The sequence below is a fragment of the Alexandromys fortis genome, unplaced genomic scaffold (genome assembly GCF_014885135.2).
Source record: "Alexandromys fortis isolate MF-2015 unplaced genomic scaffold, M_Fortis_MF-2015_v1.1 scaffold_3, whole genome shotgun sequence".
In the NCBI taxonomy this organism is placed as follows: domain Eukaryota; kingdom Metazoa; phylum Chordata; class Mammalia; order Rodentia; family Cricetidae; genus Alexandromys; species Alexandromys fortis.
In genome coordinates, this window is record NW_026067909.1 from 14,642,189 (window position 1) to 14,659,148 (window position 16,960).

Genomic DNA, 16,960 nt, shown 5'->3' on the forward strand with positions numbered 1-16,960 from the left:
TGCCCTGGAACTGGGGTTACAGATGCTCGGGAGCTGCCATGTGGGTGCTAGGAACCGAACCGGGATTCTCTGCAAGAGAAGCCGGTGCTCTTAACCACTAAGCCAACTGTTAAGCTCCGTGTTTGTTTTTTGAGACAGTATAGAGGCAGAAGTCGGTTCTCTCTTTCTGGGCATTGAACCCAGGTCTTCAGGCTTGGCAGCAGGTGCTGAGCCATCTGGCTGGTTCCTAGTTTCCTTATATTTTAACTTAATGTTTTTCTTGTGTCGCTGAGTTTCATCTTGCTGTTTTACAGACTGTCTCTCGGATTTGTCTGAGATATTTCTTGTTACTACATCAGGGCTGTAGGTTTGGGGTGAGGACCATAGGGGAAGCCATTGTCATCATCAGCATTGGTCTTGGCTGGGAGAGTGCTCCTCAGGCTTTGCCACTAAAGCTGCCCTTTGTTCCCGGTTACCACGCCTTTCCTGGAGAAGTCTAATGGCAGCTGCACCTTTGTCATCTAGGGGACAGCAAGCTGTGGCAGTGGCAGATCCGAAGTGGCCAGCACTCCTGGAACACGTGGCTTACATTGTGTCCCTCCTTATGACCTCATAACAACCCATTAACTTGTTCTTGCTGTCTCTATTTCAAAGATAAAAGCAGAATCTTCTAGCGCTAACCACACTAGAGCAGGCAAGACCCAGTCAGGAGAGATACATTCTGAGTCTGTCAGACCCTGGGCCTACCTGCATAGATGCAGAACACTTATCTAGCCAGGGACTCTGCCAGCACCCTCCTCTCATTTTCTCTCTCTCTCTCTCTCTCTCTCTCTCTCTCTCTCTCTCTCTCTCGTTACATTTTTTTAAATAATTTATTTTCATTTTATGTTTATTGGTGTTTTGTGTCCATGTACATCTGTGTGAAGCTGTCAGAAGCCCTGGAACTAGAGTTACAGACAGGTGTGAGTTACCATATGGATGCTGGAAAGTGAACTCAGGTTGGTCCTTTGGAAGAACAGTGCTCTCAACCGCCGAGTCATCTCTCCAGCTCCAGTCAGCCCTCACTGCCCCCCCTCCCAGGCCCCCTTTAACACCAGCTCTGCAGTGGTTTTCCTCCCTGACTTCGGTTCCCATCAAACAGCCCTCTCCTGACCCTCCAGGGTGTTTAGTGCCCACAGGGGAAGTGACCCAGACTTCCCAGCAAATAAACCTGCCCACGGATTTCCATATATACAGAGGCCACTGTTTCCTTTCCCTGCTGCTGGGAAGGGCTGTACTCTATGCATCCCAGCCTGCTTTGGATCCTCCTGGTGGTGGGATCCTAAGCCAGATGTCTTGATGCAACGGAAACCTGCACCCTGGTGCTACAGAACAGAGGTAGCCAAAGAGTTGCAACCTGAGCCACATCCACAGGCTGATTCTGAATACATTTGACTTAATTCTTTTTGCAGTGCTGGGGAATCAAACCCAGGGCCCCACACATGCAAGGCTAGCCGCTTCGCACTGAGTCACGTCTGCCACCCTGATACATTGTTTGGTCTAGTTCTTTTTGCTACAGGAGTTCTGCAACCAGGGTTAGCCTCCAGCTGACTATGTAGCTTAAATGCCTGACTTTCCTGCCTTCACTTCTCAGAACTTTGCCAGCAGGCCCACAAGATACATTTTCTAAAATTTATTTTATTTAGGCCAAGCACGGTGGCCTCAGCAGTCAGGAAGCAGAGGCAGAGTTCCAGGCCAGTCTGTTCTATATAGTGAGTTCCAGGTCAGCCAGGGTTACATAGTGAGACCCTGCCTAGGTAAAAAAAAAAAAATCAATCAGTATATGTACTTGTGAAAATCAGATAATCTAGGGTTCCTGAGAGAACCTTTTGTCTCATCTCACCCTTTTCTAGGCGGGTGCCCCCTCAGGTGCCTCCTCTGGGCTTCTCTCTAGACAACACACTGGCGTTACGGTTTCTTGGCTTGTCAAGCATGAACATGCTGTCACCTGCTGAGTTCACACTGTGGACCATAGAGACTTAGTGCCCTCACGTTCCCCTCCCCACCACACACTAGAATGTTCTTTCCCAGCCCTCTTCACAGTTACACTATGATTTGGTATAATAAATATTCATTGATTATATTATTATTATTTCATGTTTATTATTTGTGCATGTATGTGCGTGTGTGTGTGTGCGTGTGTGTGTGTAGACCAGAAGATTATCTGGGACTAGAGATACAGGCAGTTGTGAGGTGCTGTGTGGGTGCTAAGAACCAAATTCTAGTCCTCTGCAAGATCATCAAGTGCTCATAACCACTAAGCCATTTCTCCAGCTATTGCTATTTTTCTTTTAAATTTTAAGTATTTATTATTATTATTATTGGGGAAAACACTGTTTGGAGCTACATTCTCAGCTCCTGGAGACTCTAGTCTGGAAAACAGAAATATAGGTGGCTCTCACTTCTTTCGTCATCCTCAGTGGGCAGCCCCAGGAATCTTTCCCAGCTGCCCAATCCCGAATAGCCTGCTGTAGCTCCCCTGTGCTTCTCAAGAGAGACACTCTTTGGCTTCCCTTTTCTGGGCACCTCTGCATCTTCAGACAGTACCTGCTTGCTCCATTCTCAAAGAGTTGACCTCAGTGGTCTACAAGGGGGAGCACTGCCTTTCATCCTGTCTGAGACCCACACTGCTGGTTGAGTCTTGGAAGCAGAGGGGTGGGCTGACTGCTTGTCCTGGAGGTGTGGGGGGTCAGGCATGGTCAGTGGCAGGCACAGTGGGGAGGGCGCAGGGAGGAGCCTCTGTCTGCCTTCCTGTCATACCCATTCCCGGACATGTACTGAAGGCAGACTCCTCTTGGGAGGTCCAGTGCTGCCATCTGGTCTGTGGCCTGCTGGGCCCACTCTCCCAGATCCTGAGAGCTTCTGCCTGGCACCCGTAGCCCTGCCAAGGCCATGCACAGCCAAGGTGAACTGAGGACACGCCTGGCTTTGAGTGCCAGACTTCCTCAAGGCTTTCCTATGGCAGGCACTTCCAAGGGCTGGCCCTATGGGGCACAGCTTGCGCCCTGGCCCATTGCAACCCCAGGTGCCTCCAATCAGGGGCTGTTATCAAAGTTATTTCCCAGAGGTGGATGTGAGTTTTCTGAAGTTCTAGTTGCATGTGGAGACTTGTCTGGAAGTGGTGAACCCGGGGCTCATTAATGGCTCTGCTGTTTCACATGTATTAGCTCTAGGAACCCAACGGTCCTGTGGGAAGCAAAGGCTCTTATTTTTATTCAACAGAGAAGGAAATCAAGGCACAGAGAGGTTGAATGACTTGCTTGATATCATTCAACCAGCACTAGTGGAAACAGAATTCTCCTTCCAGCTGGCCCCGTTTGTGTGTGTGTGTGTGTGTGTGTGTGTGTGTGTGTGTGTGTGTACATTCACTTGTCAGTGGTCAACCCCGCAGGTGCTGTCACTCAGGTGCCATCACCTTGTTTTTTGATACAGGGCTTTTTCTCCTCCACCTCCTCCTCCTCTTCCTTCTTCCTCTCTCTCTCTCTCTCTCTCTCTCTCTCTCTGAGACAGGGTCTCATTAGGTAGTCCTGGCTGGACCTATATTTTTCCACCTTTCTACTGTAACCCTTACTGTCCTGGAACTCACTCTGTAGATCAGGTTGGCATTAAACTCACAGACATCTCTGCCTGCCTCTGCCTCCCAAATGCTGGGATTAAAGGTGTGCATTGCCACATCTGGCTGACACAGGGTTTCTTACTGGTTTCTTACTATGTATGGTTCAGCATTAGGCTAGACTGAATAGCCAATGAACTTTTGGTATCCTTCTGTTTCCGTCTCCTCAGTGCTGGGGTTACAAGCACATGCCGGTGCACCTGGATTTTTTATGTGGGTGCTTGGAATTGAACTCAGGTCCTCATGCTTGCACAGCAAACCCTTTACTGACTGAGCTATCTCTCCAGCCCCTGACCTTGGATATTTTACACACTTTAGTCTCTAGCTTGATGATAAAGACCAATTGGGTATGTGTAAGGGTTCTCTCTTGGGATATAGAATGCCAAAGCATCATCATGCCCATTTTACAGAGGAGACAGTTAAGGAAAAGGAGAGTGGGCTGGTGGGATGGTTCGGTGTGTAGAGGTACTTGCCATGCAAATTTGGCGACCTGAATTCAGTGCCTGGAACCTACATAAAGATGGAAGGAGAACAGGGTGGGGAACAGAGAAAAATGCATTAAAAATAAATTAATTAATTAAAAAAAGATGGAAGGAGAAAACCCACTCCACAGAGTTGTCCACTGACATCCACACATGTGCCATGTCATATGTCCACACACAAACACGAGAGAGCATGCAGCAGGAGTGGGGAGTGAGCTCAGAGGAGGGGAGTGATTCTCCCTGAGGTCATTACTTTCAGGAAGGAGGCTCTGACTGTAGCTTTGACACTCAGGCCCTGACCTCAGCTCCTTCTCTGTCTGACCACACTGCATCCCTGCTGCCTCCTTCAGAGAGGAGGGTTTTGGACATCCAGCAGAGGCAGCATAAGCTGTGGCTGTCAGTCCCAGCTTGTCTCTGGCCACTGCAGCCTCGCTGCCTCATCCACAGCCTTCACCCGGAGAGATGCTGAGGACACAGTGTTTTCTGTGCGCCTCACTGCTCCCCGATTAGCGCAGCCATGAGGCCCTATTTCCCCAGCAGGATTCCTTCCCCGAGCCTCCTCGCAGCCTTCTTCCTTGCAGGAAGCTGAAGAAGATGCCCAGTCAAGCCCAGAGCCAAGCCCTGGTCTAGGAATCAGGCCTCCTGTGTAGTCCCCCGCGCCATGCTGCCCTAGTAAACGTTTAGTCTGTTTTGTAGCAGAACATCAGGCAGATGTCTGTGCTCCATAGCCACACTGTGAACTACCTGAGGACCAGAGCACTGATGGAACCATGCCGGATGAGGAATGTGTTCCCCAGAACTGAGCAGACGGGAAAGAGGCTGCTCAAGCACCAGGGGGTGAGCAGGGTGACTGGAATACAGTAGAGTCCCGGCCCACACTGTAAACTGTAAGGGCCAAGAGCCCTGGACATTGCCTAAGTGGCTCTGCCCACAGAGGCCAGAATTAATGGGGAACTGACAGTTAAAAGCAAGAAAGCTGGACGGACAGATGCTGTCTGAGGGCAAGCGCGTGCCGAGCATGGCAAGCGCCTCTGCATAGGCCATGCTGACCATTACACTGGGGAAGCCTCACACCTTCATGTGTGCCTACACTGACAGAGAGGTCTAGAAGGTGGGGAGTGTATGTCCTTCATGAGGTAGCTAGCTAATTGGTTAAGAGCTACCCCTACCCCTAACCAGCAAGCTATGTCACCTCGGCTCTTTCTGGTCAGGTTTGAGCCCAGCCTGACCATGGTTCTGGTCCAATTCAGAATGGTCCCCATGCCTCCCACTGTCACCTCATCAAATCTGGCAAGGTAAGGTTGTTGTCTCCTTTGATGGACGGGGAAACCGAGGCCTCAAGTGCAGGAGGGTATAGGCAGCTGTTACAGAGCCTGACTCAAGGCTGAGTCCCTCTCCGTAGCCTACACAACCAATGGAAATAAAGGACGGGCAAGGCATGAAGCAGACACACGGGAGGCCGTGCGAAGCAGAGAAAGGAGTCATTTGCAGAAAATCCATGCAATGCCTGAGTCAGGTCATTGCTGTGTCTGGGACCTTTGCAGCAGCCTGTGCTTCTGAACTGCGCCGTAGCCTATCTGATCTCTGGCCTTTGCTGCGCCAATCCGTGTGCGGCAAATATTCCCTGAGCGCCTACAATGCAGCCAGTGCAGTCTGAACAGCAAGTGCAAGGAGAGGCAGACTTGTCCTGCTGTGAGCTTTTCAGTCAGGACAGGCTGTGACCGTAACCCCTGTTCCCTCCCTGGTCAGTGATTCAGGGTGACAATGTCCTAGTCCTACTGGGTGGCGCTGGTCTCTGCTCCAGTTAGAATCCCCCAAACACCTGAGACTGCCATGTCTTCTGTAACCTAAGAAGCTGATTCACAGTTCCGGAGGCCCGGCAGGAAGGTTGAGTCAGGTGTGTGCAGTCCCAGCATCTGGGAGGGAAGGGCTGTAGGATCAGGAACACAAGGCCCGCTTTGGCTTTCTAGTGAGTTTGAGGCTAGCCTTGGCTACAAGAGAACTTGTTTCGAAATAGACAAATAGAATTGGCAAGCTTGCGCAACTGGTAAGAGCTCTGCCCGTGTGTCCTTGATGACCTGAGAGATCCATCCCCAGGACTCACAGTGGAAAGTCAACCAGCTCTGGAGGTCGTCCTCTGAACCCCACGTGTGCACACACGCACACACACACAAACACACATGAATACAAATGTAATAATTTTAAAGTTTCTACTCTGTCTCCACAGTCTAGCTTCCAGGCCAAGTTCCCAATGGCTGCCAGGGACAAATACTGTCCAGGACCTCTTTTGTGCTCTAAGAAAACAGGGAGCCCATCACTATATCTTCTGGGACTTAACCAACATTAGGCTGGAATTTGAAGAACTCAGAGGACCCATCAGAAGGCCTGATACCCTCTCCCTGTGTGGCCCTAGGAGATCCCTCTGTCCTTGAGCCCTGGGACTCTGGGCTGGGCTTGATGGCAGGAGTTGGGAGAGGCTCAGAACTTGAGTGTCAGTCACCAGGCAAATATTTCCTTCAAGTCAGTGGTTTTATTAATGTGTTCAACCCCAGTGCCAGGTACTGGGTGTGTGTGGAGGCAGAAGGGTCTCTTTCCCTCCCTGGGCCTCTGTTTCCCTCTGTCACACAGGGAGGAAGGACTTCCCTGCTTCCTTCATCAGGATGTAATGAGGTCTAAAGAGGCAATGCGCATGACTGGGCTTCTCAGGCATAGCACCCAGAGTGAGGAAGTCCAGACGCGGTCCTCGCCTTTGAAGGCTCGCTGTCTGTGAGGGAGACCCAAGGTAGAGCTTGGCCCTGTGACCAGGCGATATTCAAGAAATTCTCAGCCGTGTTTGGCTTTGGCTTCACTGAACACTGTCCTAGAAACGGCTGGTCTGTGTGGGGTCAAGAGTGTTGTTGACACTCTCATTTCTGCATAGGTCCCTAAGACCTTCATACATGCCAGTCCAGAAGGCAGGGGGCTAAGTGCCTTCTCCTCAGGCCTATGGAGGTCCATGCTAAGAGCTAGCTGCCTGAACCAAGAAGGGCAGCCACACAGGGCTTTGAATGACCTAATGACAGAGGCCTCCACGGGTCACATGACAAAGGCTGGAAGAGTTCAGAGTACAGAAAAGTCATGAAGAAGCAGATGGGGAGACGGGAGACGCAGGAGTCCAGCTGGCGGAGCAAGGGGCAATCACAGCAGTTCTAAGCTGTCGGTGTCCAATGAGGTCTCTGGGGAGGCTGGCCGATGCAGGGTCACACTGGGGATGCTGGCGACAAAGCTCTTCCACTTTCTCCTCAGCTGCTGGAAGACCAAAGAGGAAAAATGACAACACAACGGTGGGCTTCAGATGCTGTTCCACTCATAGCCACCAGGTGGGGGTAGATCCATGAAGGAGAGGCTAAGTTCCTGGGGGAGAGGGGGACTCTTCCCGCTGGGAGGTAGGGCCCGGAGGGGTGGGGAAATCTACCCTCTTTCCCTGGTAAGAGAGTGACGGTAACTTGCCAGAAGTTGCTCTGGCCGATTTCCTTGCCTCCTGCTCTAGTCACCCTTCCGGCCTAATATTACGTTAATCATCTTAATACAGCCCTGAAAGGCTGGCAGGGCGGTTCGTGCCTGTACACCCAGCAGCACTCGGCACACGGTAGGATCAAGAGTTCTAGGCCATTCTGGCTATAGAGTGTGACCCTATCTCAAACACACAGAGTTCTGACCACATCCCACCCAGGCCCCATTTCATCCCTCCTCCAACCTTCACTGACTCCCCAAAGCACACGGAGAAAATCCCAGCTGCTTCCAGAATGTTCTGCCCCTGGGTATTTGCTTGACTTTCCTCAGGGCAGCTGCGCTCTTGACCCTTTTCTGCCCTGGGTCCCCACCGTCTGTCCCCCATCTGCCCTGGGTCCCCACCGTCCGTCCCCCATGGAACTGGTAATTCAATTCGAAGTCTCACCTGTTGGTATTGCCTCAACCACCACTGGCTGCCTCCTCTCTGGGTTTGGATCAGCTGCTCCGTGTCTCCCCGGGTCCCTGGCAGCCGGTCCTGAACAGGGACCTCGGGCCCTTCTGTGCCAGCAAGGCCCTGAGACCTGGACTGTCTGAGGCTCAGTGCCCTGTGGAGTCGGCCCTCCAGGGGCCTCCCCTGAGACTCACGGAGCTTCCCGTAGCAGGACCGGGGTTCTCGAAAGGACCGACTGCGCAGGCTGGTTCCCATGGTTCTGGAGGCTGTAACTGTTCTGTGAGCCACTAACTTTGTGAGATAGCCTGGTGCGTCCACTCATATGATGGAGCCAAAGGTCAGCACTGCTGAGGTGGCTGTCATAAACCAAAGGGCAGGCCACAGAGATCAAACATCTCTGAGTCACTTCCCAGTTGTCTCCTCACCCTGTGGGATTAGATAGCCCAGGCTGGCCTCAAACTCATAACCCTTCTAAGTGCTGGGCTAGCTCCCACTGTCTTTCCTCTGGCTGTACAGTCAGCCTGTTCTGACCTCTCTACCCTTGGGGACCTTGGCCTTGGCCATCCTTAGCGCTCAACTCATTGATGCTTCCACAGGAGAGCAGAGACCAGACAGCTTCAACCTAGAACTGTCAGATTCACACACACCAACCAGCGTGAAACTGAGTAAGGCAGCGGGCTGGAGCAGGGAACGGTGCTTGTTTAATGGCTACAGACTCCTGAGTTTTACAAGGTGACAAGGGCTCTGGAAGTCAGTGGTACACGTAAAACACCCGTGACCCACAGGGCCTGGGGAGATGGCTCATTCGTAAAGTGTCTCCTGCACAAGGTTTGAGTCTGGCTCCCCGGTACCCAAGTGGGAAGGCAGGTGTGCAGCACACAGGGCAATCCCAACACCAGAGAGAGATGGGAGTCTCCCTGGGGCTTGCCGGCCTCCTAATTGAGTTGCATTGGTGAGCTCTGGTTCAGTGAGAGACCCCGTCTCCAAACATAAGGTGAAGGCTGCCAAATGGTTGAGAGGGTTAAGGCATGGGCCACCCCGCCTGACAACCTGAGTATGATCCTTGATGGTGGAAGGAGAGAACGGGGGGCCCACAGGTTGTCACCACGCCACCACATGCATGCTGTGACACCCCAGCTCTCAAGAATGCACAGGAAACAGACAAATAAATGAATGTAATTTGAAAATCTAAAATGGTGAGGTCAGGCATGGTGGCGCGTCTTCAACCTCAGTGCTGAGGAGATGCAGTCAGGGGAATCTCTGCCAGTTCGAGGCCAGCCTGGTCTACACAGCTAGTTCCTCTCAAAAATAAAAAATAAAATAAAAATTAAAGGTAGAAAACGGCAGAGAAAGATACTTGATATCAACTTCTGCCCCCCAACATAAGTCCCCCTCACACACATACACTACATAGAGACACAAAGAAGAAAATCAAAAAATGATACATAGTAAATATTATTTCACTGTACCAGACTTGTTTTTAGAAGGGGTCGTATATAGGCCAGATTGGCCTCAAACTTGCTATGTGTCAGAGGACAGTCTTGAACTCCCCATCCCCCTGTTTCCACCCCTGAGTTCTTGGATCACCAGGGTGAGTCACCACGCCTTGTGTAGCTAGTGCTAGGGATGGAACACAGATCCTTGTACGTGCTAGGCAAGCGTTGTACTAACGGGGCTACATCCTCAGCCTAGAAGGAAAAAAAATGAAGAAAAAAAAACAGGACAGTTCCTAGAGGTGTCAGATGCCTGGATTTTTCCAGCCTTAGCCTGGCCTCAATATTCTAGCAAAGCACACGGTTAAGAGCCCAGGCTCTGGGGACCACTGTCTCTAGGTGAGCTGTAGTCTTACTGCGCTAAGCTCTGCGACCTTGACTTACATTCTGCTCTCCTAGGTCCCCTCAGCTGTAACAGGGACAAAGAGCTGAGGCTGCTGTGTGGACTAACTGGGGTGCATAGGTCTGGGACCCTGGAAATGCTCAGTTAAAGTGAGTTGATGGCATTCATTGTGTTGTGGTTATTGTTGTTTTCAGTTTCTCCGGGTAGCCCTGACTGTCTTGGAACTCACTTTGTAGGCCAGGCTGACCTCAAACTCACAGAGATCCACCTTGCCTCTGCCTCCCGAGTGCTGGGGTTAAAGGTGTGTGCCACTTTCTGGTACCCAGCTAATGGCATTCTTTCTTGTGTGTAAACCCTTTCTTGTAAGTTTCCTCATCTGTAAAATGGGTTGTTTGGAAACTAACACGCATCATGGACATGAAGTGAGGCTACCCACGGCAGCTCTCAGATGAGACCGGGGAGAGAAGGCCGTGGTCTGGGCCAGTGACTCCCTGGAACTGCTTCGAATGCCGAGGGGATTCCACACATCTGGAGCGCCCTCTTTGAGCGTTTCTATTATTAATGCCCACATTTCTGGGGCTAGAAAGTCATTTGTCACCAGCCTGATGACACGGTGGAAGGAGAGAACTGGCTTCTGAAAACTGTCCTCTGGTGTCCATATTCACACCACACACACACACACCCCAAACATGTGTACAAGTGTTTTGGCAACATGTCTGAATGTGCACCATGCGCATGCCTGGTGCCTGAAGAGGCCAGAAGAGGGAGCTGGATCCCCTGGAACTGGAATCCAGACTGTGAGCTACTGTGTAGGTGCTGGGTAAGGAACCTGGGTCCTTTGCAAGAGGAGCAAGGGCTCTTCATCCCTGATCCATCTCTCCAGGCTCACATTTCCAAATTTTGTTTTATTATTTGTTTGCTTGAAACAGGGTCTCCTGCTGTAACCCAGGCTGCCCTTAACTCTCAAGATCTTCTTGCTTTAGCCTCTCAAGTACCGGGATTATGGGCATGCATCAACATACTTTACCTATGTGTGTGTGCACGTGTGTGTGCATGCGTGTGCAAGCATGCACACACGCTTAAGCACAGAGGTTACCGGACAACTTTGGGTGCCAGTTTTCTACTTCCACCATGTGAGTCCTGTGAATACACGGAGGTTGTCAGGCTCTGCAGTGAGAGTATGTATGTTTACCCCCGGACCATTTCATCAACCCATAAATAAATCTTTAAAAAAAATTAAAAGTGAGTCCCTGACCTTCAGCATTAGCCTGTCCCACAACCCTGTTCTGAAGCAGACCTGGGTCTCTTTTTGTTGTTATTGTTTCTCACTGTGTAGCCCTGGCTGGCCTGGAACTTACAGAGATCTGCCTGCCTCTGTTTCTTGAATGCTGGGACTAAAGATGTGTTCTGCCATGCCTGGCTACTGTTGAGACAGGATTTCCTGCAGCCCAGAATGGCCTCAAGCTTGAACTCCTGCTTCTTCTGTCTCCATCTCTCAAGCGCTGGGATTACAGCTGTGCACCACATACCTCTTTAGTGCAATGTACCTATGCCCCTAGTGTTAAGACACCCACACCCTTTTGCTGCTTTAAAGACTTCAGAACCTTTAGGGGCTGGAGAGATGGCTCAGCGGTTAAGAGCATTGCCTGCTCTTCCAAAGGTCCTGAGTTCAATTCCCAGCAACCACATGGTGGCTTACAACCATCTGTAATGAGGTCTGGTGCCCTCCTCTGGCCTGCAGGCATACACACAGACAGAACATTGTATACATAATAAATAAATATTTAAAAAAAAAAAGACTTCAGAACCTTTAGCACGCTTATCTCAGCACCTGTAGTCAGCTCAGATCTCCAGCCTTCGGTCTGGGATGTGCTCAGGGGTAAAGTGCTTGGCTGGAGTGTACCAGGCCTACCTTCTATCCTTGCCCCACAGAAACTTAGGGCTGTGGGAAGGGTGTGGTCTGAGTCCAGAAGGTGCTGCTGACTCACTGAACCCCCATTGAGCCCATAACTGGAAAGTACCCCCTTGCTGAACATTTAGTAATTTTTTTTTTTCACTTTTCAACATTTTATTCCCACAAGGCAGCCAAGGTGAAGCTCAAGCCGGGGGCCACAGGGCTCCGGACCTTCCTCTGGTGGGGGATGCACGCCAGGTCCTCAGGACTGCCCCACCAGCAGGCTGGTTTGCAGGCAGGCCATCCTGAGGGCTCCAGGGGTCACAGGGCAGGGGGGCTCCAGGGGCACACACTTGTAGGGCTAGAGATAGCACAGCAGGTCTTTCTCTATCACCTTGGGCTCCTCTGTGGGACCATAGTGCCTCATCACGCAGCCATTCTGATCAATGAGAAACTTGGTAAAGTTCCATTTAATGGCATTTCCCAGCATGCCCCTGCCCTTGGGCTGGACTTTCATCCGTTTCCGCGGTGGGTGGGCATCGTCCCCATTTACACAGATCTTGTACATGTCAAACTTGACATTGTAGCTGGCTGCAAACTCCTTGATTTCTTGATTACTTCCTGGCTCCTGCTTCCGGAACTGGTTGAAGGGAAGGCCAGGATTCGTAAACCACACTCAGCATATGGGGCATGCAGATCGACTAGTTGAGTGTAGTTTACTTCGGTTTTGCCTCATTGGGAGGCTACGTTAGTGACTTGCACATGAAACCCTTGTACTTATCTAGGCAAATCAGGTGCCCATCCGATGTCCTTGGCTGAGAATTCGGGCGTTGAGCGCCTGCGCACACAAGGCCAAACATCATGGGATGCGCACGTGGTGCCTGCGAGGCCTGGAGCAGCAGGAGCCCCGCACAGCAGCACAGGCTTCTGTTTGTTTGTTTTTTGAGACATGATTTTGTGGGGGCCAGCCATGATAAGGTAAGTCTGGGCAGGTCACCCAAAGGAAGTTCTTTACTTCCAACCATTATCACCTGGGACTCTGGCCATTGAAGAATTTAAATGCAGTCTGGAGTCTCAGTAGTTTATCCTGAGACAATGCCTGACCCCCACCCAAGAGCAGACCATTCAAAGGAAATGCCTGGCATTCCAAGAGCTGTAAATAGAGACACCTGACAGCCTCCATCAACAGGACACCCCTAGACAAATGTCAGCCAATCAGGGGCCCTAAACCTCAGAGACCCCTCCCCCCACCTCTACTGCTATAAAAACCCTATTCTAATTGAGCTTGGGGCTCTCCGGATATTCCTACGTATTGGACGTGCTGCGGAGAGACTGAGTTTGCAAACTTAACTAAAATAAAGGCTCTTTGGGTTTTACATATGGGACTCGGTCTCCTTTGTTGGCTTTTGTGGGGACCCCACGAACTTGGGCATAACAATTTTATATAACAACCCAGGCTGGAACTTAACTAAACAGCCAAGGAAGATTTTGAACTCTTTTATTTTTTTTATTTTTATTTTTTCTTTTGAGACAAGGTCTAGATAGCCTTTTGGTTGGCTTGGAACTCACTATGTATGTAGACCAAGCTGGCCTCAAACCTGGAGATCCGCTTGCCTCAGCCTCCCAAGTGTTGAGACTCGAGGCGCGTGCCACCACCGCTGGCTCTTCATATTTTTCAGATTTATTTTTATGTATGTGAGTATTTTGCTGGCATGTTTGTATGTGCACCACATGTGTGTTGGTGCCTGCTGAAGTCAGAAGAGGCAGTTCAGTCCCTTGGAACTAGACTTATAGATGATTTATGGACCACCATATAGGTGCTGAGAAATGAACCAGGGTCCTCTGCAAGAGCAGCAATTGCTCTTAACAGCAGAGCCATCTTTCCAGCCCCTCATCTTCCCATACCTAGATCTGAGTGATACCTCCCAAGAAGTCTGCTTGACCCCTTGGTGCTGGGTAAGGTGGGCTGTTCCTCTGGCAGTCCAACAATGTACACACCCACTTTAACCCTTCACTGCACATCCCCTGGAGACCAGGAAACCATTATCTTTATCTTTGTGTCTTCAGGCCCAGACACAGTGTTAAATACTAGAGGCTGTTAGTTACCCATTGCCACAGGACAAATTACTTGGGGGAGGACCGCAGGCCTTGGATGGGACCAAAAGGTCTTCCAGCTTGCTTCCTTCCTTCTTTCTTTCTTTCTTTCTTTCTTTCTTTCTTTCTTTCTTTCTTTCTTTCTTTTTTTATTTCTTTCTCTTTCTTTTTTTTTTTTAAAGATTTATTTATTTATACATACAGTATCCTGCCTGTAGGCCAGAAGAGGGCACCAGATCTCATTATAGGTGGTTGTGAGACACCATGCCACCATGTGGTTGCTGGGAATTGAACTCAGGACCTCCGGAACAGCAGTCAGTGCTCTTAACTGCTCCAGCCCCCCCCCCTTTTTTTTAAAGACAGTCTTACAGCCCTGTTTGGCCTGGAACTATGTAGAGCAGGCTAGCTTTAAACTCAGGAAGTCCACCAGCCTGTCTACCCAGTGTTGGGACGAAATTTCTGCAGCACCACACTCTGCCCTTATCTGGTTTTACCCATTATCTCTCAGGCAGTTTTTACTGTTTCTGGAGCTAATCTCTTCACATCTAAACCAGAGAGCTTAAATGAAATTTAGTAGCTTAAAACAACATTAGTGTCTTAAGACAACACACTGTAATTATCTCTTTGTTCCTGTAGGTGGGGAAACTGGGAGTGGCTTAGCTTGGTGGCAGCCTCTTAAGGGCTCCCACCGAGGTGGCCTAGGGCAGTAAAAGTGCTTCAAGCTCCCTGGATTATTATTAGGCCAAAGGCCTGTTTCTTGTCAGCTGTTGTTGCTTGATCCTCTCTTCAAAGAACCTCTCGCGACAGAGCAGTTTGAGTCAGTTAGAGTGAGCGAGAGTGAGGCTGGAACTCGGGGAAGACGGAGCCCGGCCCTGGGTGTAACACTGGGAGCGGCCATCACCGCTTTCCCCTATCTTCTGTTTCTTAGAAGCTAATTGCCAGGCTCGGCGGCTGCCAGTGCGGGGAGCTGCACACGGAGGCTGTGCTATGTGATTATTTCTTAAATTTTTATTAAAAATTTAAGTACATATGATAGACTTTGTGTATATTCTCTCCCCTCCCTCAATCTTTCTAGATCTTCCCTCCCCACTCAACTTTATGTTCTTTCTCTCTTTCTAAAACAAGACAAAAGTAAAAAGAAAATCAAAACAGACAAAAAGAAAATCAGTAATAGAAAACAAAACAAAAAGTACGCACAAAAAATCCATGGAATGTGTTTTGCATTGACTCCTGGGCCTTGGCTTGTCCTGGAGTATGGTTTGCAGACCCAGTGCTGTGGTTTCTGATTTTTTTGTTTTTGTCAATTTAGCGCAAGCTAGAATCACCTGGGAAGAGGGGACCTCAGCTGCAAAAACACGTCCATCAGACTGGCCTGTGGGCAAGTCTGTGAGGGCATTGTTTTGATTAGTGATTGTTGTGGGAGGGTCCAGGCCTTCGTATGTGGTGCCATCCCAGGACAGGTGGGCAGGGCTGGATAAAAAAAGCTGAGTGAGTGGACAATCCGGTCAGTGAACCGCGTCCCTCCCTGGTCTCTGCTTCAGTTCCTGTCCCTTCATGATGGCCTGTGACCAGGATGTGTAAGTCAAACAAACCGTTTCTCCACAAGTTGCTTTCTGGTCATGGTGTTTATCACGGCAATAGGAGGCAAACGAGGACAGCAGCCTGGTGTACCTGGAGCCGTCCTAGGGAGGCCATTGCAAGAAGCTTAGAACTCCAAACCCCGGGCACTGCTTAGGTCTAGGGCCTTGTTCTGTTTTGTTGTCTCAGCTGGTCTGGAACTGTGTAGCCTCAGCTGGCTTTAGACTTGAAGGATCCTCCTGTAGCCATCCTTTCAGGGAAGAAGACTCCTAGGGAGACACTAATGCTGTCAGCCATTGAAATCACAGACCTCAAAGGAATCTCCGCTGGGTGGAAGGAAAGGTTGAAGGCCTGGTGCTAGCCAGAGGAGCCTGCCTCCCAGGAAGGGATTTCACAGAGCTGCAACAGTTTATCTGACCGCTCCCTGCTCGGCTCGGATGACAGATGTGCACCACCAGCCCAGCTAGTTTCCTTAGTTCAGACCACGGGTCTACATTTCTGGTTTTTAAATGTTCACAGAAAAGATGGGACGGTTCTCAGGTTCAGCGCTACCTTATCACCTGGTGACAAGCGCTTCTACCCACCAAGCCTTCCCACAGGCCCTCCACCTCACCACTTGGGGTGAGCCAAAGTGAAAGCAAACAATCCCATCTTTACAGAAAAGTCCTGGGAAAGCTGCTGGGAGGAGAGCACGTGGTGCTTAAGGTTTCCTGTGTGGGAGGGGAACTTACCTTACAGAGCCAAGACTAGGCCTGTTCTGATACGCAGGGGCTGGTGTGGTTGTGTCCTCAGGGGCTGGTGTGGTTGTGTCCTCAGGGGCTGGTGTGGTTGTGTCTCAGGAGCTGGTGTGGTTGTGTCCTCGGGCTGGTATAGTTGTGTCTCAGGGGCTGGTGTGGTTGTATCCTCAGGGGCCGGTGTGGGTTGTGTCCTCAGGGGCTGGTATGGGTTGTATCCTCAGGGGCTGGTGTGATTGTGTCCTCAGGGGCTGGTGTGGGTTGTGTCCTCAGGGGCTGGTGTGGGTTGTGTCCTCAGGGCCTGGCGTGGGTATGGCCTGCTTCCTAAGCTTCTTCCTCACCCAAGTGCCCAAACTCCCTTAGTTAACAAGCACAAGAGCATTCTCTGCTTAAGTCCACTGCAGAAACAGGTCTGGGCAGAGGCCAGAGAAACTATCTGTACAACCAGGTCCCAGGCACTCCTTATCTTATGGGAGATCTTGGGACTGCATTGTTCAAAATGGTCTGGATTTAACACGGTGTGCTTAAAGAGGCATATTTCGAAACAAAGCCCTTTGTTTTGAAGTCTATTCTTTTTTACCCCATTTTTTTTTTCAGGTGATCCAAGGTGGTTGTCTACTGGAATACAAAAGAAGCACAATCCAGGAGTCCAGGCTGTGGATCAAGAGAGAGGTCCCGTCTGTTCTGGGAGCCTCAATGTTCACATCTGTCAAATGGGCACAGCATTCCTTCATACTTGACAGGATTACTAGGTAACCCACAGGGGTT

At 50.3% G+C, this 16,960-nt stretch overlaps 1 protein-coding gene and 1 pseudogene across 2 annotated transcripts; both read right to left on the reverse strand.

Moving 5' to 3' along the window:
- Positions 1 to 6,623: 6,623 nt before the first annotated feature.
- CUNH11orf86 (chromosome unknown C11orf86 homolog) lies at positions 6,624 to 8,391 on the reverse strand. Of its 2 annotated transcripts, none has more exons than XM_050137683.1 (2): positions 8,051 to 8,391; positions 6,624 to 7,398 (listed from the first exon to the last, which is right to left on the reverse strand). In XM_050137683.1, exons 1-2 carry the CDS (start codon positions 8,309 to 8,311, stop codon positions 7,291 to 7,293), a joined length of 369 nt encoding a protein of 122 aa, XP_049993640.1. In that variant the 5' UTR covers positions 8,312 to 8,391; the 3' UTR covers positions 6,624 to 7,290. The 2 variants fall into 2 exon arrangements, with proteins under 2 accessions (XP_049993640.1, XP_049993639.1); XM_050137682.1 differs by having other exon boundaries at positions 6,624 to 7,401; positions 8,051 to 8,385.
- Positions 8,392 to 11,692: 3,301 nt separating this feature from the next.
- Positions 11,693 to 12,992, reverse strand: LOC126498783 (phospholipid hydroperoxide glutathione peroxidase-like; annotated as a pseudogene).
- Positions 12,993 to 16,960: the final 3,968 nt, after the last annotated feature.